This window comes from Parambassis ranga, chromosome 16 (assembly GCF_900634625.1).
Source record: "Parambassis ranga chromosome 16, fParRan2.1, whole genome shotgun sequence".
Lineage (NCBI taxonomy): Eukaryota > Metazoa > Chordata > Actinopteri > Ambassidae > Parambassis > Parambassis ranga.
This window is the reverse complement of record NC_041036.1, coordinates 19,928,194-19,953,314: the sequence shown is the minus strand read 5'-3', so window position 1 is coordinate 19,953,314 and position 25,121 is coordinate 19,928,194. Positions and strand designations below refer to the sequence as shown.

At 41.7% G+C, this 25,121-nt stretch overlaps 1 protein-coding gene and 1 long non-coding RNA gene across 2 annotated transcripts; both read right to left on the bottom strand.

Annotated features, from left to right (window-relative positions):
- Positions 1 to 251: 251 nt before the first annotated feature.
- Positions 252 to 11,016, bottom strand: tmod4 (tropomodulin 4 (muscle)). The gene is made up of 10 exons (XM_028426424.1): positions 10,925 to 11,016; positions 5,408 to 5,574; positions 4,764 to 4,920; positions 4,112 to 4,228; positions 1,944 to 2,036; positions 1,736 to 1,866; positions 1,533 to 1,640; positions 795 to 938; positions 564 to 708; positions 252 to 487 (listed from the first exon to the last, which is right to left on the bottom strand). Exons 2-10 carry the CDS (start codon positions 5,507 to 5,509, stop codon positions 465 to 467), a joined length of 1,020 nt encoding a protein of 339 aa, XP_028282225.1. The 5' UTR covers positions 5,510 to 5,574; positions 10,925 to 11,016; the 3' UTR covers positions 252 to 464.
- An 85-nt stretch (positions 11,017 to 11,101) lies between these two features.
- LOC114449011 (uncharacterized) lies at positions 11,102 to 11,848 on the bottom strand. Its single transcript, XR_003671940.1, has 2 exons — positions 11,639 to 11,848; positions 11,102 to 11,277 (listed from the first exon to the last, which is right to left on the bottom strand). It is a non-coding gene; the product is annotated as an uncharacterized LOC114449011 (long non-coding RNA).
- Positions 11,849 to 25,121: the final 13,273 nt, after the last annotated feature.

The following is a 25,121-nucleotide window of genomic DNA, read 5'->3' as shown; positions in this document are numbered from 1 at the left end:
CTATTTTTTAATGCTATATCCCTTCATCTAGTTTCTGCTTGCATGATATTGTTCATATGTGCAACAAAATGTAAATGCAATAAAGTTAAACTGCCAAACTAGTTGAATATATATTTTTATTTAAAGTATTTACAGTTTTCCTTCCCACATATAATGTCTTGTAGCACCACATTGTAACAGTTGAAATGTTTTGGATGATGGTTTTTGATGAACAAGCTAAAAGCACAAAAACAAAAAGAAGACACTTCACATTTTGCTTGTGACCTATACACACTTTTATGATGAATTCAGCAGTCTACACAAAAAAATGAAATGAAATGATAATGGCTGAACATGAAGGTTGGATGTCATTTTTCACCATGACCAGGATTGATTTGGGAGGATGCTCTGGTGCACCCCCGGTGAGGAAGCTGGCACCTGGAAGTCATTGGCAGTCTTTGCAGGAGATGGTCGTTTTCCTGTTTTCATCTTAATCTCTGTTGGCGAACTGCAGAATAGATCAGGTCAGACAAAAATCTTCTGCATAAACATTTTACTGTGGGTGCAGTCGTAGCGTTTCTTACTCATGTCGTTGTTTCGTGTGATGGCCATGGCGGCTCTGGCTCGGGGGCCCTGCTGAGTGAAGTGGTAGCCGAACTTAAGGATGCTGGAGTTGTTCTCCAACATGGAGGCGATCTCCATCTCAACACTGTCTCCCAGCTTCTGCCTCTATATAACGGAGAAGAGGAGCATCCACATTGCTCGGAGGGATGTTTCAGTTAAAAGTAAAAAGGAAAACAAAGATTCATCCTGACCTGGTTGTCAATCTTTAGCTCCACCAGCGTGGCGTTGTTGGCCATGGCTTTGATGATGGCCATCATGCCGTCTGAAGTGATGAAGTTGGACTCGATATTAAGACTCTGCAAGCTGGTGTTCTCCTGCAACATCTCAGCACACGCCTGGCGACACAAATGAAACTAATGTGACCACCGTGCGTCTAAAAAACCATGTGGAGTGGTTAACTGACAGGAATAACAACAAGTGTGTAACAATCACAAGGTCACAAAGGAATCCAGGGTAACCTCTAAGCAGCTGAAGGCCTCTCTCACATTAGCTGTAGCACTGCTGCATAGGTATTTTTCAGAATTTTGGTGGTACCTGTACACTAGGAAAATGCTATTGTTTTATTTGATGATTTGCCACATAAGAAGGTTCCTGGTTTGATTCCGTGTGTGGAGTTTGCATGTTCTCCCTGTGCCTGTGTCGGTTTTTCCAGGTACTCCAGCTTTCTCCCACATACTAAAGATGTGCTTGTTAGACAAGGGTGTAGTTGCAAGGGCTTAGTTATAGCATGGACGGAGGGGACGCGACCCCATCAATAATTTGATCCCCTCCTAAAAAACAAATTCTCATTGGGTACAGAAAGGGCCCCCACCAATGTCAAAAGCAAATCTACAAGGCATCTAACAAGGAGTCAGTTAGGTCCGTGAATTAGTATTAATAATTGCTATTAATTAGCTCCCCAAACACCACTATGAGCTTGATGTACTCACGTAGGCCACAGGGTCATTGCTACGGGTCGCAGCGATGCTCAAAAACTCCACATGAGAGTTGCCCTTCATCCCCTCAAAGATCTCTTTCAGCGTTGGGATGGGAATGTCCTGCAGGAAGGATCAAGATTTGGTTCTCAGGTTTAGGTGACTTAGGTGAACCGGGCAAGGAAATCTAATTTAACACACTTTAGGGTTGTGCTGACCGTGATGTTGTTGAGGTTGACTTCAGTCAGGCTGCTGTCATTGTTGTGGATCCTCTCCAGTGTTTCTTCCACGTTGGTGGGGTTCGGTGGTTCTTCGGGGAAGATTTTGAATGGATCAGGTTTCACAACACCTGTAAGAGACACAACATCGTTTCAGTCTTTGCTTTAAATACAATATTCAGGTCATATGCGATGATGTCACACTTACTGTTGATGCCCTCTGTGTTGGCGATCGTGCCCGTGGTACCCAGGGCATCGTAGTACTGCTTGTTACTCATCAGGGTGTACATTCCAAGAATGGCTGCATGTACAGGAAGACAATCACTATGAATACATGTCACAGAGGCTATACAGATTAAAATATCTCAGTGATATTATGAATAAGATCATATCACAGGTTGTACTGTTTGTACAGTTTGTCTCTGGCTGTGTCCCTGCACTGATATCTCCAGGACAAATTCCTTTACATCTCTGCTGTGCAAACAACATTTTTCAGATGTGGTTCTTAGTCCAAAACAAAAAAGAGTCCCAGTTAGGTGTATCCTCAACTTCTATGTGTGTGTGTGTTTGTTCTCAGTGTATCTGTTGAACAAGATAAGGACACAGCAGTCTGAGCTCAGTGGGGACCTCGCGTGTTGTAATCTCGTAGTCTGCAGGGCCCCCAGAGTAATACCAGAATACACAAGTTTCAGGGTCATGGGGTGGCCTCAGTGGTATTCTTGCTGATATGCCGTCAGTGTTAAGACCACACAAATTCTCTTTATATTTCTGGATATCCACAGTACAGTATGGGACAGGTCTCATATATATAAATTATATATGAATTAATGAGGTAAAAAATGTCGGAGGAAAAAAATTATATTATGACACTAAGGTAAGACATCAAATAATCAAAGAAAATGCCTGATATTTTATTTTAGTTAGGGACATATTTTAACTTTGCTATGGCAAAAATAAATTCTCAATTTTTCTCTTGCAGTTGCACTTTATGACCAGAAGGGGGCAGAGCTGTTGGTTCTGACTGCACCAAAACTGCATTTTAAACCAACTGCTGTGACAGCACCCACCCAGGGAACAGTCTGGAGGGGTTAGGGTGTGTGTGTGTGGGGGGGGGGACCTACACGCCATGCAGTGTGGCCCTGAGAATAACCCTCAGTAGCTTTACAGCACAAACTAGACTGTAGATAACAAAAAAGCTCAATATAGCAACTTGTTAGCGTCTTAAATTAAATCATGAATATTAAAATTCCTGGGTGCTTGTCGGACACTCTCTTTGAGCTCCGGTCCGCCTGGCTATTCATCCCTTGTAGTCTGTTTGCCAAAACACCCATACAAAAGACTGACAGAGGCTATCTGAGGTTTAATCCTCATCTGGACTCCGTCCAGGGTTAAAACGGCGGGCCGATTGAACCGGACAAACAGGCTGCACCGCACTGCACTGCCTGTCCGGATGCCTGGCTGCCTGCCTGCCGGCCTGCCTGTCTATCTGTTAGGGGGACAGTGTGGCCAGGTGATCAGAGGATCACACTCAATAAAGCATGTTTTGTGATTCTTGACCTCATTTAAAATGACAGCCAGCATTTCAACTGCATGATGAGCCAATTAGTAAATAAACAGTGGATTAAAGCAGGAAAACATGGAAAACTGTGGTTTTTATCTGTGAACACAGCAACTTCCCACTAGTCTGTTTTAAACAGATACAGTATCTTTGCCCCCCCCCCACTATCCCTGCGTCCACTCCACCCTTCCTTTTCTGTGGCCCGGGGCCAGGCTTATTTATTTTTGTGTTGCTGAGCATGGGGAATTGGACCCCATCGCATGTCTGGCCGTGCCTGTTAGCCTGCTAGCTGCTTCACTGCTGAAACAATATGGAGCTATAACAGCAGAGTACAGCGCCTCAGTATAATAGAACTATGTGGGTCAGAGCCGCTGTGGTGAAAACACTGAGGTCACACATGAATGTGCATGTTATGATGGGTTAATAAACACCTGCTGATGGGGAAACTGAAGGACAAATAGATGATATCATAGCAGAAACAGACGTTCGGCCATGGTCAAGGGAAAATTCAACACTGTAATTTACTGTATGTGAGGCAGTATCCTGGTATAATGAAGGCTGCCTCATTACGAGAACAGAGAAATGTGCTTTACATATGTACATATGATATAAAAATGTTTAAAAAATTCCAAAAGAAGACATTTTAGACAAGTTGAATATATATATATATATATTTACAAAATAAAGTCAAGTTTTATTAAAAAAATATTATTATATATAAATAATATTTATTTTTGAAAAAGTAAGTACAGTCAAATAAGTTGTTGACACGGTTCAACAGCAATATGAATACATATATAAAACGTGTTTTTTCCAACCTGCAATATCACACATCTCTGCATCGGTAGCGTTTCTCAGAGCCTCCTCCAGCTCTGGCTCCAGGATCACCCTCTCGTTCTCGGGGATCTCTTCTTTCTTTGCAATAAAGGCCTTTCCTGGAAACACAACACAGACGAATTAAAAACACCAGACACCATTAATCTAACGAGGTCTTCAGTCTAAGAGTCTCCAAACATAAATTAGTCCCTTCTTTCCTCCTCACTGCATGCTTTCTCCTCTTTTTCTTCATTCATCTTTCAGTTGTGAATCCCCAAAAAAGCTCATTTCAGAGAGAGATGCCTGTTTCCATTTATTGGATTTGTCGCACAGGACCCAGAGCCAAGTTATTTCCCCGTGTGGGTCTAAACATGCCAGCTTGTGGGGATATAATGAAAATGGCTCCAAAAAAATCAGTGAACTGCAAAAACCCCACACAGACCTGAAACTAAGAGGCTGAGCTGCTGCTGCTGCTGCTGCTGTGCAGTGGTGCATCACTGAGAGCAAGTCTACAGCTGTCTGAGAGGCCGAGAGGAGACTGACAGAATAAGACACACCGACCTCTGCTGTGTGATTTGTGAGAGATTCTTAGTGTGTGGTTCTTAAAAAATCATCTTATTGTGTGTTTAGTAGCAGAGCAGCCTGCTCTCCAACCTTTCTTTTCCCCAGTGAAGGGCACCAGGTCCTCTCTGTCTGGCTGCTCCAGGGCCTCTTTCTCCAGGTGCTCCATCAGGGCATCGCGGTCAAACGGCCCTGTCGGACTCTTCTTTGTCTGGTCTCGCTGCCTAAATCCAGCTGGCAGCATGGCATTCTGGGAGAACAGGAGGTTGCATGTTTATATTTATGTGTCCACATAAAGAAATCTATCATTACACACTACATCTGCTGACATAGGCCACATGTGTTTTTACATTATATCACACTGAAACAAGTTATTTCATTATACAAGCAGGCAATCAAGGTCTTGGATAGAAAACCCACGAGTGCTTCTACAGGATTTGATTAGTTGAGCTGCAGCAGGTGCTGCTGATCATCAGTCCTTGATGAATTGATCATCAGCAGGTGTGCAGACCTCCCATATGACTGTATATTGCGTGTAAGGTTGCTTGTTTCCTCTCACTATTTTCACTAAAAAGTGCATATAAAGCTGCCTAGCATGCAACATGTCTTCACCAGCTAATGATACAAACTTATAGAATTGAGTTATTAATAAATGGCCAATGATAACATGGGTGAAGAAACCCATGTGTGACCATCGAGACCTTATGGCATAACGATCAGAATCCAGGCCGCCGTACCTCAGGGTCCATCTCCTGCAGCTCATACTCCAGCTGATCCAGCTCCTCGGCGCTGAGGCCCTTGAGGATGGCATCCTCATCGATGTCCCTGGGATCTGACATGGCTCCTGAGGCTCCGGCTCACACACACACACACTCACTCATACACACCCGTGGGCAGGAGGGCACTGAAGAAAGACAGAGCATGAGAGATGAGTCTTCTTAACCTCTTTCATTGGAAGTAAATAACTGAGAACGGTTGTTTTGTTTTTGTGGGAACCTCCTGGAGCTTTGTCAATAGCTGCAGGGGATCTCCGCATTTTGTTAACCACTGTCCTTGGCAAAAAGCTTCATGATCGTCATGGAGATTATCAGCTGCCCTATTCAGAGTGCTTCAGTAATACAATGATGATAATAATAGATGTATTTCCAATAATAAACCTGCAGTACTCAGGAGGGTGGTGTCTGTGTAAACATGTTGCAGCAGCCTGCAGATGACATTCTAATTTTCATTTTCACTTAGGGTTAAAACACGAGAGGGGCATAACCACCCACTGATGCCCTGCAGTTCACAAGGCGAAGACACTAAAGCAGACAAGAGCAAGAAATTAAAGAGAGAGAGAGAGAGAGAGTAAGGTCCTTGTAACTTTAAACCCTTAGCTCACCACACAGTGACTAAGAATAGCTGAATGGAGAGAAGAGAGGAGTGGAAAGTGCAATCTTGCTCATACAGTAGTGGACCCACCCTGGACATATCTGCAACCAAGTGATGAAAAACAACAGTTAACTGCAAAGAGTTTCTAGAGAGAGAGAGAGAGAGAGAGAGAGAGAACTACGCTACAGTGTCCTCAGCCAAGGAAATTCCACAGTGATTTCATACATATACCTCTGCTTCAAAGTATGAGTAATGCAACTATCAGGTTTTGAGGGCTAATGTTTTTATTTTGAGTTCAGATTTTTATTCCCCAACTTGGACACAAAAGAAAAACCACCTCACTTCAGGTCACACGATGTGGGTTTTCATGCAGCTGGTGTGACGTCAGGTACAATTCTGTGATCTGTGATGGCAACAGAAGTTCAAGTGTTTCACAGCAGGCAGCTTCATAATCATGCTGTATGGGCGAGGATTATTTCAAAGAATGTCAGGCCATCATCAAGGCATGTGTTTCAATGAACGACCAATAAGAAGCATTATTCACACTCCCTAATATCCAGTATTTACAGACGGACCACAGACTGTATGCTGTGGCAAGCCTGCAGTTCACTGACTGCAATGTGTTTTTTTTCACAATATGCTTGTTGAGCTTGTGAAGCCTTATGTATTAGGTTCTTAAACTATTCTGAGTGCTACAGCTAAGTATCATACTATCATGATCCTGGGTTATTATTTCCATGTTAACTCCTTGTTGCCTTGTCATCTTTGTGGTGTTTGGTTTGCCTGGATTTGTTGCTGTTCCCTGTGTTGTCCTGTTTCTGGCTGTATGTTTTGTTTCCTGTTTTATTTTGATAGTCCTGGCTTCCTTGTGCATTTCCTTGAGGTTTATTTCCCCTGTGTTTCCTGCCTTTCCTGATTGCCTGCTCCGCTCAGATTGTCTTCACCTGTGTCTTGTCTGTGTCTACTTAAGTCCTGTGCGCCCCTTTCTTCTTGTCAGGTTGGCGTGTCTTTAACCTTGTTTGTCAGCCCTCTGAGTTTTTGGGTAGTAGTGTTTTTTTTTTGTTTTCTGCATTTTGGATTAGCCCTTGCCCTTAGCCTTTTGCTCATGAGCTCTGCCAGTAATGAAACACCTGGATTTGAACATTGAACTCTTGCCTGCCTTTGCAGTTGTGTCCACAACCTCAAAACCATGACACTACTACTCTCATAAATGCTGACCCGCAGGTAAAGCTTGTGTTTGTTTGTATGACTGTGTGTGTTTGTGGTGTGTATGGATCATGTTCCTGTACAAAGTCAAGGAGTTGTACAGCCAGAGCATAAAGTCCGGACAAACCACAGCCAAACGATCAAGTTTCCTTGACAACAGCACAGCAGTTTGGTTACTATGGTAATGAAAGTGAACTGTAGAGAGATGTTCCAGGACTCGTAAATGACTTTGACTCAACTTACACACTCCAGAAAAAAGCAGATGTTTAGTAATTTAATGCATATTTAAACATATTCACACTAAATTAAAAACTCATTCCTGTGCGCCTGGACTGTGCTGGCAGATCCTCATCACTGCTGTGTGGCTCTAATGTGTAAAGCCAATGACACAAACACTGGATCACACTGAGAAGATGGAGGAGATTTAAAGGCTGAGTGGAAGGAGGCTGCGGCTCAAAAGGACCTGGTGAAGGATAAATTTACCTTAAACCACCTTAACATCACCTTATAGTGTTGACATTTGCATTAAATGAAATTTTAGAAAAACACGTAATATTTTCCTGCAGCAGTCGTTTTCCAGTTGTTGACCTCACATCTGTGATGGTCTGGGTGTTTTTTTTTTTGGTCTTTCCTGTTGTATTATGACATTGATTGATCCTCTTGCTATGTCAGTAGCTTCTTCCTCTGTTTGTTTCCTGCCATTTTTGTGAGTCACCTATGTTCAATCAGCCAATCACTGACCATGTATACAAACAGCCCATTGTTCTCTGCCAGATTGACATCCTTGTTGATCAATCCAGCATTGGTTTGTATGACTCCTTCTTGACCCTGACTGACTGAGTCACTTTCTGGTCTCTAGTCATCACAATATATATGTTTAAAATTAAAATATCCATTTGCTAATCAATATTCAGTTATTGGATTCCAGTTGAACCTTTGAGCCTTGCTTATTATTGAGCTAAATGCATGGCTGACACTTGAGCTGCTACTGAGGGCTGCATACCAGCAGCCAGCCAGTTAAAGAACAAAAGAACATAACACACTACATATAATGCTGCACAGAGACACACAACCATCAGTAACATCACAATTCCCAATAGTGGATCAAAGCGAATGACGTGTTTGGACAGTGAATTTATTAGGCCTCAGATAGACCACATTTTTTGTGACTGTTTTTCTGTCTCCAGTAGTCCCAGCAGGCTCTCTGTACCAAAACAAAAGTGGTGTTGGAGTGGAGCGCTGCCTTGGCTGTCACCTGCCACTGCCAGCTGGCTCCTTCTTTTTCCAGTTAAAATCTCAACCATCTCCTCCACCTGCAGCTGCTCTCTTTATGGGGTGAGCTGTGACCTCGGATGAGCCTGGCTATATATACAGGATTGCATGCATGTCCATTTTATTGAGGGTTGATGTCGCTCTAACCTGATGTCCTCTAAGTCTAAGTTTTAATAGACCTAGGTCTGGTGTCCAGAAGTCAATCAAACACCAACTCCCCCGAAAGATCAAGACACAAAATGTGTCAGTAAAGTGTATTAGTGTTTTTAAAGCTTTCATTTGTCTTTAAAACAAGCTGAATGACACTATAAAGGAGGAAATGTCATCGTGTCAAACAGTGTACCCTGTTTAGTGATGGTAATGCCCACATCTGCTTTCAATACACTCATTAAAGCGTTGACCTCCAGGGCCAATACATGAAGCCAGCATAGATGTGCCAAATTGCAGTTCCTCAAGCGGCCACTTGGGGCTATAGACTCCAAAAGTGAGTCAATCCCCATACAACTGCAGCACCAAATACATTAACAGCCTGGTACAAGAAAACATATTGGTCCATATTTGGATTAACTGGGAGCCATGATGGCAGTAGTAGATCTTCCAGCCTGTCCTCACCAGGTAACATAACATAAAGTCAACATTTCAGTGCTTCAAAATCAAAACATGCGCATGTTTATGGGAGAAGAACCTGTCACCATGGTAGCTGAATGTGGCGAAAGTAGAAGGGGTTTCCTTCGAAACTGTTTTTAATGCTATGAATGTGTGTGTTTCCAGACAAATTGTGGTCTTTACCTTAACCCCTCACTCTGTTTTTAAGGCCAAACTTGAGTGAAAACCAAACAGCTCCCAGAGACAGGAGGACACAACCCTGGACTCCTGAATGAAAGTCCGTTGTACATGGGGGGATGAAATATTAACCAAATGTGGCTTTGTCCAAAATAACGCACTTACTATGGGGAGTTCAATGTAGGGCAGCATATAGTGGACTCATTGTGAAAACATTTTTTTAGGCATTTCGGACACTACCTCCCTCATTTTCTGTTGCCGTTAATGACGTCATCGTTGTCGCAAATTAAACGAGCCGATCTCTGCCGGCTAAACCAACTCTGTTGTTAGCAGTTATAATTTTATTTATAACCCAATAAACGTTTTATGGCAAAACATTAATAAAGAAAACACAATCGGTCATGCTACATTCTTTAAACGATGATTATATTTATATTTATACAACAGGTAACGTAACTTCCGTTTCTGTTCTTTTCGCCAGTCTGCGCAATGCATGACTTTACATATCGCTAAAAGTAGTGACAATCGGATGGACACTGTTGCATAGCACCTTTATCAGTGACCTCAAACCACTTGCAGTGTAGCTCCACCCACACTGAGCAAACATCCAATCATTAAGACACAGGTGTAAGCGGGACTTCATTGAACAACCAACGTGATCATTACTTCCACTGCAAACCTCACTTCAGAGGATTTCACGGACTGCATTTCAGCGACTGCTCAGTGTCATTTGAAGAACACGAGTGGAGCTTCTTGACTTCGAGGCAGTGATAGAGGTTTGTTTGGAGGACATACAGTAAAACTACATCCACCTTCTCATTGGTGGAAAGGAGCTCCTGCACCGAGACAAGCAGCAGTGAAGAGTGACTGTGTGTTTTATAAGTAAAAGACCTATTCACTCATAAATGCCCCGAAATGATTTACACCCCACTTCTGTGTCAGGTCGTGCGTCTTTACTGGGGCAGAAATAAGCTTTGAGGTCACTGCTGCTCTAATTTTCAGTAACAGTAGCACGATGAAAAAGGCTTTTTGAAATGTTTCCACCAAGGGCTCAGAAGGTTTGTCACCATCCGCCGGGTCATCTTCTCCACGTCTTACCGCCCAAGTGTAACATTCCAAATTAGCCCTCAGCTTAATTTTAGCTTCACAAGTCAGCTACTTTCAGCCGTGTGAATCCTTGACCGGCTTGGGTTGCTCCTCAAGAGAACCATTTTGAGAACAACCTCTAAGTTTTAATGTTAAATGGAAGACTTTTAAGTCATCAGTCACAAAAAAACACAACAGAACTCAAACTCCTTCCAAGTGAGCCAACATCTCCAAATCCCGTGTGACGAGATAACTACAAAGCGATGAGCAGCTATTGGGTGGCTTAACCTCTCCACATGCCATTCTGATAGATCCATCTGACTGACAGTCCTCTAGTTGTCGGCTTTCAACAAACTTTAACACACACAGCACAGCTTCAAAGTGAAACCCACAAAACTTTTTGGGTGCACACGCAAATATTTTTCAGGCCCTCCGTCTCTCCTGCACTTTTGTTTCATTCCTACCTCACAATGACAGAAACACAATGACAAGCCAAAACAGACACGGGGACACAAACGAAGCAGCCTCACACCTACCTCCACAGAAGCGCAGTGCTGGAGCTCCTAGGCAAGGCAGAGCCTGCAGTTACACAAAGTTGTTGCCCCCCCCCACACTCTCTCTCTCCCCCACTCCTCCTCCTCCTCTTCCTCCTCCTCTCTCTCTTGTATCAGGCTTCAGGTTCTGCTATGCTGAGACAGGCATACTGACGGCACTTTGAGAAGTCAGCATTTTATTATTTTGGCTGTGTGACAGAGGAGGGGGGGGTGGTAGAGAGTCATGAGAGAGAGAGAGAAGTGGGGCATGAACTCACAATGAATTCAATTAAAAGTGAGGGAGGTCAGAGTGGAGGAGAGCTGCTGACATCTAGTGGTCCGGGTGTAGATGTACACTGGAAATGAAATGGAAACAGACAGTCTTTGTTTGCATGAGGGGGATTTTATGAAAACGTACTAATAATTATAATAATACTAATAAGATGCTAATAGGACTTTTCACCATCACAAAGTTACAGACCCACAAAACAGACCTACAGAACCTTTTTTAAAAAGCAAATGCCGACAAAATTTTGTAACTTATATTTACTATATATTACTTTACTGCAATCTGTTTTTACAGCAAATTGTCAAGTATTGGTGACTAATTGTTGATAACTAAGCATATACTAGAGGCTTCTTACATTGTTATTGTCTCCCACCCCAACCATGGACAAAGGTAACAAAAGTAAATTTACTGGATAACATTCTACGGACCTTCTACTTCAGCTTTATTGAGAGCATCATCACCTTCTCAATAACCTGCTGGTTCCACTCCATCAGCCTCCACAACAGAAACCGACTGCAGAGCACTGTTTCAGTCTGCTCTAAGGTCATTGGCCCGCCTGTACGAACTCTTGCTCACACTCATGACCAACAGACTCTCCACCTGGCAGTAAAAATCCTCAGAGAGCCTCCACTCAGCATTTCAGTGGCTCCCCTCTGGACGACGGCTCGCTGCCCCGCCTGCAGAACCCAAAGAAGAAAGGCCACCTTCGTCCCCAAAGCCATCCCTCTCCTTAACTCCTCCCCACACTCTCTCTCTCCTCCCTGACTCCTCTGCAGTCAACACACAGCCATAGTACAGTCAACCGGCCCCCTGCCCCCACCCCCTAACTCACACACCTGTAATTACTAGTCGCTGCTATAACCGTTTTTACCTCCGCTTTAATTTGCACATACATATACTACTGTTTACTGCTTACTCTGCACTTCAGCCACTTTACAATCTATTTACATTGTTCATGGACATTTGTCATAACATTTATGACTTGATAACCTGTACATACTTAATATTTTATATTTTATTTGTATCTATTCTCTGTTCTATTTTACTGTGTCTTATATTTCAAGCTGCTCACTTGCCCCTCGAGGTTAAATAAAGTTTTCTGAATCTGAATCTGAATAAACAAACAGCAGTAAACTAATATCCATTATTACTGTGCACATGCAAGAATTTTAGCTCATATGTGTATTAACAATGTTTCTGACCGAGGGTTGAATATAAAAGGAGATACTACTACAATTAGCATCTTTTAGCTTTTATGGTGCATTCAAACCAGAGGAACAAATATTAGCATTTAGCAGCAGAGTCACTATATATAATAAATTATATTATATATTATAAGTCAGATGGCTTAGAGGAGACAAATAATGATTCAAGTCAACAGTAGTCCACTGACTTTTTATTTACTCTCTGAGTAAATAACAAGATGTTACACCACGCCGCTCTTGTCATCATGTCAAAAATGTACTTTCACTTACTGTAATTGTTGTGCGCACAGGATTATCATTCCAGGAAAAGATTATGACAATGGATTACCCCCCAGAAGGGAAAATGATTGACGGGTAATTCCCATGTGTGAATCTTTTAGAAAGTCCATGAAAAGAGAAAGTTTTGGTTTCACTGCTTTTTGTCCAATGATGTCATCATTTACCGATACATATTATGTGTGTATTTAAATGTGTGTGTGCGTATATATGTATATATTTCTTAATCACAAAATGTGTAAAATTGTTCCCCAGTATTTTTTCACCAGCAGGTGGCAGCAGATACAAAACAGTACAGGGTAATTAAAGCAGCTTTCTTATGAAATCATTGCCCTTTAAAAGGAAACTCTTCCTCCTTGTTGTGTTTTGATTGTGAAATGGCCTCCGGTGTTAAACCCTCGGGCTATAAATGAGCAACGAGTAAAACAAAACATGCAATAAGGATGTCTCTAAAAAAATAAACTTAATTGTATTAATGATCAATTAAAAAAAGGTTCAGGGACATTTTTCTGTTCTGCTCACACCCATAAAGAACCTTGATGTTATAATTAAACAATAAAAATTCCTCAATGACTATGGTTTCACCTGGACACACACACATGCACACACCTTAGTATTCAAGAAATGCAGCCTCTTCTCTTGGCAACAACAAAAACAAACAAAGGCATGCTCATTCATTCTTTTTCTGCTTGTGTATACAGTACAATCATACATAGATATGAGTGTGAACGGTGAAATGCCTGCATTCCCACGCTGGTTTTCTCTCATCTAAGTGCTTACTAAGCACACTTTTTACAGTTCTGATAGGATCTGCTGCACCTGCTACTAAAGGGTACATTTTAAAGGGTTAGTGCACACAATACACAACAAACAGGGTTCATATTACACTAAGGACGGTCTTTCACCTCATATACAACTGAGGTTTGTATTAACTATGCTCACCAGTGTGCATAAAAATAACATAAAATAACATATTATAACATGGCACTCGACAATCACAACAAAAGTAATAAAAATGTCAGATTATATTGAATAATCCCCACATATAAGACTGGGGATTTCTTTTAAAGCTTCCCCCCTAAAACAAGGAGAAATAGTCCCTGAATACAATGATGGAAAATAACCAAAATAACACACATAATAAAATACAACAAACTTCGCTTTGAGCACTATATATTATACAGAAGAACTGAAATTCTGAGAAATACATGATGATACATGATACATGACGTGATCAGATTATGCTTGTGTGTGTGTGAATTTAATTTGGTACATTTCCCATTCTGAAGGTGCCTCTGAGAGAAATTTTCTGAGAAAAAAAGCTGCATGACGTCAATCTCATCTGCATTTTAAAGATAAATGTTTGCACAGACCTGAGTGTCCACTCTTGAGATGCAGCCTGGGAATTTACTAAACTTTATGTCGGTAAAATAAAATTTACATAGTTTTATAGAGGCTAAATAAAAAATAAATATGACGTTCCCCATTCAAGGTCAAGATTCCACCTGGTTTCATTATCAGTTTGACGCCACAGTTGTAATAAAAGGCATAGATTATGTGTGTGTGTGTTTGTGTGTGTGTGTGTGTGTGTGTGAGAGAGAGAGAGAGAGAGAGAGAGAGAGCCTAATTTACAATAAGTCCAAACAATAAAAATGTCCATTAGTTTTTTGTTTTGTTTTTATTTTATTTTATTTTTGAGCTGTGTGTAGGCGTGTGTGCGTGGGTGTTTCCAGTTACTATGCAGTCAGCCATGAGGGGAAGGGAGAGAGAGAGAGAGAGAGAGAGAGAGAGACCGAATTCAAAAACTTCCTTTGTTTATGCTGAGTTTAGCTACTTAGCAATGCTAACATGTGAGTCCACGTGCAACATTTTCCTATATTCTGGATTGACTTTTACAACCTGCTTTGTAAATATTATGGCATGTTTAAATTTGAATTGAAGAGAGAGAGTGGGAGGTGCTCTCCCCCAGCTCAAGCAGGAAGTGTACGGGACTCTCCCCTGGCATCCGCCATCAAAAACAAAGATGTGTTTTCATCTTTCTCTCCTCTCTTCTCTTTTCTCTTCTATTTTTCATTTGCATGAATCAAAAATGAGGGAAAAATGTTTCCTAACACACACACACACACACACACACACACACACACGCCAACATTCTGACCAGATGCCAGACTAGTTCCTCTTTTTGTGTGTTGTCTGAGTTTCTGTTGTTAAACTGACCACTAGATGGAGTACATTACATAACAACAGTGAACACAAACACTGCTGCCTTTTCCCCTCACTACTGCTTCTTTTGTGTGTGTGTGTGTCAGTGCGTTACGTGCGCAGCGTGATCACAGAAGAACATTAGAGTTTTGTTGACAGCACACACACACACACACACACACATAGACGAGCCCTGCCCTTTGCTAGATGTTTGTGATTTCTTTTTAATCCAGCTTGACAACAAACAGCCGAACATTCAACTGAGTGATTAAAGCCGGGCCTGGACCTGTCAGCAGTCAGTGAGTCTATTGTAAATCCTGTGGTCAGACTCATGCACTAGAAGTGGCAAAAACCAAAAAGTCTTATTCATGGTGCATTCTTGTACGTGGCCATTATTTTGCAGGAAGTGGTCTGTTTAGTCCTCTACAATGAAATGCCATAAAAATGTGTAAGAGTGTTAAACAATGAAAAAGGAGGTGGTGATGTGTCACACTCTCGTCTAAAATATCAGGCTATAAAGCATTTCAAAGAGAACTTCAGTGTTGCAAAGGTTAAACAGGATAAGATACTGTGTGAGGTGTGGTACATACCTGAGCTAGATGGCATGACTTGATACAGGTAGAGACACGTAATGATGATTAAATGCAATGACCACAGAGATCAGATCTTTAATTTAGTTTTATAGTTGATAAAGTGTCAAACAAGCCTTAAACACATACAGTTTTTTATACCTGCAGCAGGCGTCTGCATCTTTTTCTTGGTGGGTTAGTCCTGACCAATCAGGTCAAAGTTATATAGCATAATAAGCGATCACTATGAGTGTGCTGCTATAGGGGCTGAGGATGACATCACCTAAATTTCACCCTACCTGGGAGATATTACATGCACTTATTCACATGACCACAGGAGGGTGCATGTAAAAACTCAAAGCTTCAACAGCCGAAAGTGCAGTTCTACAAGTGGCCACTTGAGGATGACTGCAGGTTTTTAAAGGGGCGTTTAAGGCGGGTGGGCAGTCACAAAGCAAAAAATTTACATTCGCCTGTCACTCAAATCAGGCATGGCCATAGACAGCATATCGGTTTTAAACTTGAGCCGTTTTGAGTCTCTTTGGAAGGCTCTCGCCATCGCCATGTTGGCAGCCTCACAGTCCGCCTAAACTCCAAATACAGGCAAAGAGGTGCAGCTCGCAGGCAGCTGCTTTAACTGCACAGAAACAGCGAGCTTGCGCTGTGACAGCAATACATATGCAAATGTTAATCATGTTTATTTCTGCTCTAAAGTTGGACAGTTTAACATGAATGTCTATAGGGCCTATTGTTGACGTCCACTATACTTACATATTACATATAAACTAAATACAAATTTACATAAATGCTAATGTGTTTGCAAACATGTTTAGAGTGGAAACACTACAGTCTTTGAGAGTTTATCATTAACACCATTAACTTGTACCCATCATTGTTCTCTGTGTCGTCTGACCCTCACCTCAGTTAGTCTCACTCACTATACAGATCTAGAAAGCTGTTCTGGGTGTGTATCTGTCCATTTATGTTTTTATGACACCAAATAGGGAAATTACTTTACACCCATGGAAGTTCCATATATGTCCTTCCTTAGTGATAAGAAACATGCTGGTCATGCTGCTTTGTAAAAAAGATGCAATACTAAGTAATATTTTATACATACAGACACATACATACATTTTATATATGTATATATATTTGTCTGTATTTTCCTCTAGGTGGAAATTTGAAACCATGGCACAGTGTTTATTTAGTGAGAAGGCTGGCAGCTGGCACTGATCACACCCAGCATGGGTATAATCAGGCATATGAGCTGTGTGCTGTGTGTACTTACACACATCACCTGAGGTGTGTTAATCACCAATAAAGGGTTCAGCTGATGTGAAACAAATGTTCTTTATTACACCCTCAATTAAAGAGAACATAAAGTACCTTAGTGTCTCTGCTCCTTACAGAAAAGTTTCTAAGAGTTGTCTGACACATTACTTCCACCTCATCACTGTCTCGTAGACTCTGTCCTATTACTTTTAAAATCTATATTTGTTGTAGGCCTAATGCTTTTTCTTCCCGCATCTGCCTTTTGCAGCATTAACTCCAAAGCAAGCCAGCAGGTTTGAAATCAACGCCTTTTTTGTAAAAGCTTCTTCAAAATAAAGTTTAGAACAGTGGTATTTTATCAGAAGTGTTCCATTATACATAGTTTGAATTAAAAAAGAAGACTTGAAAATGAAAAAAAATGCCCAAAATAAGACATGTACACTAAAAATATACTGCCAAAACTAAAAAATCTGCACTCCACAGCAACTGGAAGCCATGATTGACTGGCTGTTGGCAAACAGTCATGTGAGAAAAATTCTACAAAAAAAGCACCATATATACTTTATGATTTCAGTTTACTTTCACTTTTACTTTTTTAAGAAATATACTGTATGATTTTTCGGATTTATGTCTAAATATATTTACATAGAATCGACTACTACTTCTGTTGTACTGGGTGGAGGTTTATTACTCTATATTGCAGTTAAAAATGTGACAGGAGTGAAAAACTTCCAAAACCTACATCCATCCATCCATCCATCCATCTTCAAACCGGGGCCGGGTTTCCCAAAACCTACATATAAAGGCTTATTTATACTCAACAACCATTTGTGTCATTCATGAGAGCATATGCATTTATTGTATTTTTCCATTCATTTATTCAGGTTTTTTCCATCACCCGTATCACAACTGTTTTAGGATCAAACAGGCGTGGAGCTCCTTTCAGATTCCAATAATGGCGATGAGTGTAGGAATATATTTTGCCAACAGACAGATGACTTACACTGTGTTCCCTTTGTACCCCCAGGTGATCGGCGTATTTTCTTTAGTTCTCTGTGTGTGGACAATGCTGCCGAGCTGGTTAGCTGGAATGATGTGAATGCATCACAGCAGAATATGTATGGTTCCTCAGCAGTTGAGTGAGCTTTGATAGATGAGATGTTTTTGTGGAAGGACGCCTGAAAACTATGTCACACCAGGTGCCTCCAGACATTAGGTGATAAGGAAAGAATTCCCTCAAACACCTGTAAACACCTCAGGGGTCCCTCTGGTAAGGGCGTGGGTCTGAAAATGTAAATGTGGCTGGTATCATGAAAGAAAGAGTCAGCTGGATGAGGTGTTTCAGACATGTTGAGGCAACCAACTTCATGTTGTCATCCACATTACAGCATTACTGAAGAGCCTGTGTGAAGTCTGGCTGTGGTGTGTGATGTCACAGGTTGGATGAGCATTAGGCATAGGTAGCACTGACAATGAAAGACAAGAACCGAACAAGGTGGTCTTACCATGGCCTAAAGGACCAGGTCAGGCATGAGTGATCCTCCACCATCCCTTCTACATGGACTTTGTGCCGGTCTTTATAAGACATCTCAAGGCCAAGAACATGTTCTACAGGGCTAGTTGAAAACTGGTGCCATTAGCGGCATCAGCATTGTTGTTTCATAAACATCTGACATCTTTCCAGCTAATCGAGCAGAGACCAAGTCAACCCTGTCATTACCTGATCCAGAAGCTGCTGACACTGAAGCAGCAGCATTTTTGAGCATGTGTCGGCGTGCCTGTGTTTATAGTTTTGAAAATGATGTGCATACTTTGTATGATACTTTGAAGAGTTTAAATGACAGTCGAAGCTGTACGGTGATCTCATCCTGCAGACGCACCAACCACCGGGGCCCATGTGGAAGTAGTAGTTTCCCTCATGACCTGGCCTCTAGGGGCTGTCTCCAATAGTGAGTCAAATCCACATAGACCTCCATGTTAAAACTTTACAGCAGAAATAAACATATGTTCATATGACCCAGTCATTATGACTATGCATACCTTTGTGTGGAACTATTTTGATTGACATGTCAACAGCTTTAGTTACTGAATAATGTTCACCTCAGCCAACATTATCCATATGGCAACACTGGGCGAAGGGTACCTGACCAAGTACTCATATGGGATATCAACTTATTGAGAGTCCAAAGTTGATATAGTTTTGGGTCTGTGTAGGATGTCCATTGCTCGAGTCTCCTCCCAGTTTATCCAAAGATGAAGTAGCATGAAGCTTTCGATGTGAGTCAGCACACACATCATTCACAAGTGGCCGTTCTCGTGACTTGCTTTTTGGAAGCACTACCTAGAAACTGCGGTTTCTGACACTTCCGCATTGGCTTCATATCTCTCCTCTTCTTTTTTCATCTTGTAAATGTTTTCATAATGACAATGGTTGCTTGGAATGAAAAAAATGAAGATCGGCGTGATTCATGAGGCGCACTCTTGTTTGACATTAACATTTGATATTTAACACAAAGTTATTTCCCTTTCACAAAGGCACCGACATATATCTGATCTTTGGCCATTGGCTGTACTCTCTGTGTTGTGTTCAAGTCCAATTTTTTGAGCTGGACAAAGGTGATAAGTAAAGCTGCACTCTTGTTGGTCCTTGGTCACCGTAAGCTCCTGGGTGCTAATGATGGTGATAATGTGTCCGTAGGGAACACATTATCTGCCGGACCAATTGTCCACAGGGTCATTATAATATCACTATTACACCTAAAATGTTACTATAACACAATCAGACTTCCTGTCTGTCCTCAAAAGAGAGTCCCCACAATAACTGTATTAATAGTGTATGTCCCCACAACAAGAGTAACAGTGAAAGAAAAGAACACCCCCCCCCCCCCCCCCCCCCCCCCCCGCAGCACTCAAAACTACACTCTAAAACAAACCACAAAATACTCTTATGGTCAGTGTCAGCTTGTTGTGAGTGCTTGTTGTGGCAGTGGGGCCTGATAAAGCTGAATGAGTGAAAAGCTGAATGGAGCCAGACTTGGGGGGTGTGGGGGGGGGGGGGGAGGCATGCACGGCGTTCACGGTCACATGGCGGATCGCGTTCCCTTTGTCTCTGAACCCTATGGCCTGCTTTGTGGAAAGAGGGGATCCAATTTCCCCCGTCTTTGATGTCTCCTCCTCCCACGCTTCCACGCCTCCTCTCTCTCCTAACGCATCCCCCGTCGCCCGCACACCCAGACACACACACACACACATGGTGTTGCCTTCTGCTCACGAGAAACCCGACACAAGGCTGCATCTGCTGGTGGAAGCTGGCTGTGAGCCCGAATAACCTCATCTGGTGACTGCAAGTGGAAACAATTTGAGATGAATTGTACAACAGGCCTGTAACCAAAAACTGAAGACGCTGTCAGCTTTGCTTCTAGAAATAAATGGAGTACATAATATCTCATTGTTTTGTGCACAAAGAGGGTACAGTGATGGACACCATAAAGAAGCAGGCACATGTGTCTTTTATTAGCAGTGCTGTCTTTTCATTCAGTTGTACATGGTCCTTCTAGGACGAGGTTCCTTCTTTGATACAAAACATGTGACTTCTAGGAACCTAGGAAATGACAGATGCTGTCTCGATTCTAATAAAAAAACTCTAATAGTAGTAAATAGATACAGAGCAGATGCTAGCATGCTAACACAGTCAAACACAAACAAGACCTTCTAGAACCTCACAGAAAACCAATCATTGATTTACTGATGACTATGAAGAACCAGAACTCAAATCAGCTTTTAGTTGCTGGAATTTTGTGAAGTATAATATTTACTTTCAGCTTGTGACCTAAATTTCCATATGGCCTGTCTATGGGCGGATAATCCATCTTAACGATCGTCGGGCATCTCCATTCAATTTATACCGCAAAACAACATGTGGTATGTAAAGCATCCCTTTGATTGCATTGTTGTAGGGGCTTCTGCTGTCAGAGATGGCGGGGGGCCCTCCACCCTGCCAGGGTCCGCCAGCCAGACTGCCGGGGTCACAGGGGGCCTCTGCCCGCACACAGCCGTTTCGCTATTGAGGTGGGGTCCTTCCTGCAGCCGAGCTGATGTCAGGGCCCAGGAATGTGGAAAACAGAGCACACTGGGGGGCCTTGTTCTCCCAACTCTGAATGGTCCTTGGGCAGGAATCCAAACCACATGCCACACACGCAGCCTGAGATGAAGCAGAGAGGGGGTGTGGGGGGCAGGGTGGGCGGAAACTGAAAGGAACAGAGGAGAGCACACAGAGCACTGAGAGAGGTCTGAGGTAATGCAGGGGTAGTTTGAGATGAGTTTGAAACTGCTTCGAACAACACAACTGTACTCCAGATCAGGTGCCATTATGAAAACCTGCTGTCATATCAATAGTCATATCAATCACTTTTTGAAAACATATGCTTAAAATGTATTAGGTTATTTCATCTACTGCATTTGTACACCGCTGTGTATGGAGTTCCCCAAGGTACATAACTTCCTTTTTTCTATTTAACACTTTGAGTCTACAAGAGTATTAATCAGGGTAAAATGAACATACTAGCAGGTATGGGTGTGGGTGCAGCAAAGCACACTGTTATCAAAACAAACGGCATACCTTCTGTAGAAACACAGAATGCAGTGATATAACACCCTTGAGTAAAGTCTGCCTTTGAGGGGTTGACTTGAAGTCACAGTGGGTGTGGCTTTAGGGTGTGTCCATGTCATCACTGGTGGGTGTGGTTCCAGAGCAGAGTTTTGGTCCTGGGTGGGTCATGAAGAAACCTACTGAAAAGTTTCAATCAAAGATGAAGGAAAGTTATTAAAGCAATAAACAATAAGCGAACAGGAACCTAGCATCAACTTTAATAAAGATAATAAAGATGTGATGTCAGTGATGGGAGGTCATGGTTTGCAACTTAACATATTGTGTTTATGGGAATTTACTAAGCCTCATGTGGTCAATAATGGAACTGCACGTTTTCAACATCTGAGGGTTGGCATTGGGATTTTCTAGTATTCAGAGGGATACTGTAGTTAGCTAGCTAGCCAGCTATCTAGCTGGCAAATCTAGATTTTTAGAGAATTTGTATATGCAAAATAATAAAAACATTATTTGCGTATATAGTGTACATTTGTATGTCTACACACACCAAAGCTTTTATAATCAGGAGGGATAAGGATCAACATGGGCTTTTTTAACTGTGGGTACCAAAATCATGATACATGCCAAATTAAACAATACAATGTGATTCAGTCAGATCAAAAGTGAAAGAAACAGATGAAAGCGAAAGGAGGAGACTCAAGAAAACAACAAAGAAGCGGGCTCCTTTAAAACCTTCAGGCAAAACACAGGCAAAAAATTGTTCTGGGCCTGAGTTCAGATCATGCAAATGCCAGGAAAAACCTGCAGGCTGCACCGACGCACACAAGTCACACACAAACTTTGTGATTTGCTGCAAGAATTCCTTTAGAGATGTATCTAAATATGACAAAGAAGGACAGAATAGAAAATTAGAGAACTTGATAACATACAAGTATGAAGGATGATAACATTACATCCCAACAAAACAAACATCCACTACAGAAAACCCAAACATGGCGATGACCCACTGCATGACTCAAGATAGGAGAGCCTTTCTGGTAACACCTAACAACCGGAGAAATCCAAATAAAAAGCACAGTGTCTCCGTCTTCAATCTGAAACAACATCAAACACACCTTCTCCGCCTAGGGAACACTATGTTCACATGAATTACACACTGATGAGACCAGTGTCCTCACCCAGTGATGACGCACTCCGGCGGCTGGCTGCTGCATTCTTGTTGAGATTAGCAGTCTGCGGTGCAGGGCCTGGGTGCTATAACACACCACTAGGGACGACAAAGGATTTCTGCAAAATGTACCAATTAAATGAAGGAAATTTCTGTATTAATCCCAGGTAATAATCCCAGGGATTATATAACACTGATATGTACATTTCTGTGTCAAATCATTGTCTGAAGAATGCTGATTGCAATGCATGAATAATCCCAACCCTTCCTCCTAGAAACACTGTTTATACATCCAAACAACAAAAAAGTACAGTATTAACTGCAGAGTATCTCAGAGTGATGCAAGCACTCTGAGATTAACTCTTTCCATCCCAAGTTTATTATCAAGGCCTCTTGCCCAAAATAGAGTATATCTCAGCAACCTCAAGGTGTATTTGAATAATTTTGGTGTCATAATAAAGGGAGATCTGGGAGATCTGGGGATTATGGGATTAAAGATAAAATTATAAAATTAAAATTTAGAGAGATTATGGTCAAAAATTTAAGACAAAAGGGTTAAACAAAAGCCTTACACAACAGCTTGAAGATTTTTATTTTTACATATGAATGTGAACCGAAGGTTATGCTGACACAGACAACACACCCTGACCCTATTACCAGTTTGAATACTGTGATGCATAAGGCATACAGTAAGCTCTATATAATTGTATAACAGGGCTCACACAGAGAGGTACCCTGCACTTCTCCTTCACATCTCCCTGCCCTGTTTTTGCTGTGGTGTGTCATCAGCCGAGCGTCTGACCTCCTTTCATCTCATGTTGAGCTGCCTCCCATGTTATTGTAAGGCTATATAGGCACGTCTGATGGGATTACATCAAGTATCTTATGTAAGGCTATAGCACAAGTCCAGACATGCACTTTTGAAAGCAGTTATTTAAACCTCTAACGGACCATCTTCACCGCTGTTAAAGTTTCAGGACGAGATGTTCCCAAACCAACTGATGCAGCATTTATGTGGAATGTCAGGCGGCATCAAAACAAGCTGCGGTCTGCACGTACGTTCCCCCAGGATATACACAAACACATGCTGCACAGGATACAGCTTGTTGACACTGGTGATCCTCTGACTTTGCTTTGATAGCGCCGCCATGAGGTTCAGACCGACGGTGTTGTTGTTGTTTTGCTGTGTGTGATCTGGTACAAACTTACAAACTTATGCAGGTTTTCTAATATTAAGACTAATTTTTTTTAATTGAAAAGATGCAACAATGCACAATATTTTCAGCAAACATTGATGCATTGTTCATTCTTATGCCATAAATTGAACATAAATAATAAATAAATAAATAATAAGGCTTTTTATAGCCAGCTAAAAGTCTTTCAATTCTTGTACTCGGGATTTTCTCACATTCTTCTGTTCTGTTCATAGTTCTGTAATATTCTTTGGACGTCTTTTAAGATCTACCACAAATTATCAGTGATGTTTAAATCAGTGAGATGTCTCTTGAGGTATTCCATAGTGGATTTCGAGGCATTCTTAGGATCATTGTCCTCTTGTAGAAGCCTTCTCAGCTTCAGCTTTTTTACAGATGGTGTGATGTTTGCTTTCAGAATTTGCTGCTATTTAGTGGAATCCATTCGTCCCTCTACCCGTGCAAGGTTTCCTGTGCACTGGCACAACCCCAAAGCATGATAGGTCCACCCCCATGCTTAAAAGTTGGAAATGAAATGCTGCTCCTTAATTTCTCCAAACATGCCTTTGCTGATTGTGGCCAAAGAGTTGTATATTAACTTTATCAGTCCACAGCACTTGTTTCCAAAACGCAGCAGGCTGCTGTAGATGTTCTGTTGCATCCTGCTGTCGGTGGATTTTATGATGGGGATGCAGGAAAGGTTTTCTTTTGCTGACTCTTGCAGGTCTTGTCTGGGCAAGCATCAGCGATGCACCACTACTCCTCAGTGTGCTAAATCTTCCTGCAGGTGTTTTGCAGTCAAATGGGGAGTTTTGATTTGTCTTTCTGACCAACATATGAGCAGTTCTCTTCAAGAGTTTTCTTGGTCTTCCTCATCTTGACCTCCACAGTTCCCCTGAATTGCTCCTCTCTCAATTACATTTCTCACTGTGGAAACTGCAGGCTGACAATGCTTTGCTGTCTTCTTGTAGCCTTCTCCTGCATTGTGGGATTCAATAACTTTCGTTTTCAGAGTCTTACGCAGCTGCTTAGAGGAACCCATGGTTGTTGAGTGTCTGCAAGTGTGTGCACAAGGTTTGAAGAGTCAAAGTATTTGTAAAGCGTTGAAACTGACATTCACTAATGACAGCTGTTGCAATGCATCAGATCTAACAAGCTGATTAAGGTCTGAATGCGTGCAGATTGTATTGCACTTTTGCAAAATGTTTTAAAATTGAAGGAACTGCCCTCTGTAGATTCTTTTAAAAAGAGAAGAACGACAAGCAAGTTGAAACATTGAGTTGTAACTGCTTCACCTGATCATTCGGCATTTTAAATTTACGAGCATCTGTTTTATATGTTTTATTTATATAATTCCTGTATTGTTTTTTTTTTGTTGTTTTTGTATTGTTTTATTTCATCTTTGTAAGCTTTTTAT

What these genes read in the sequence shown, in the direction of transcription:
- tmod4 (XM_028426424.1), bottom strand. Translation starts at nt 5,509, where the DNA reads ATGTCAGATCCCAGGGACATCGATGAGGATGCCATCCTCAAGGGCCTC. An exon ending in AGAGATGTGTGATATTGCAG is followed by an intron (nt 2,037 to 4,111) that starts GTTGGAAAAAAC and finishes CTGTACATGCAG; the next exon opens with CCATTCTTGGAATGTACACC. An exon ending in AGCTAAAGATTGACAACCAG is followed by an intron (nt 709 to 794) that starts GTCAGGATGAAT and finishes TCCGTTATATAG; the next exon opens with AGGCAGAAGCTGGGAGACAG.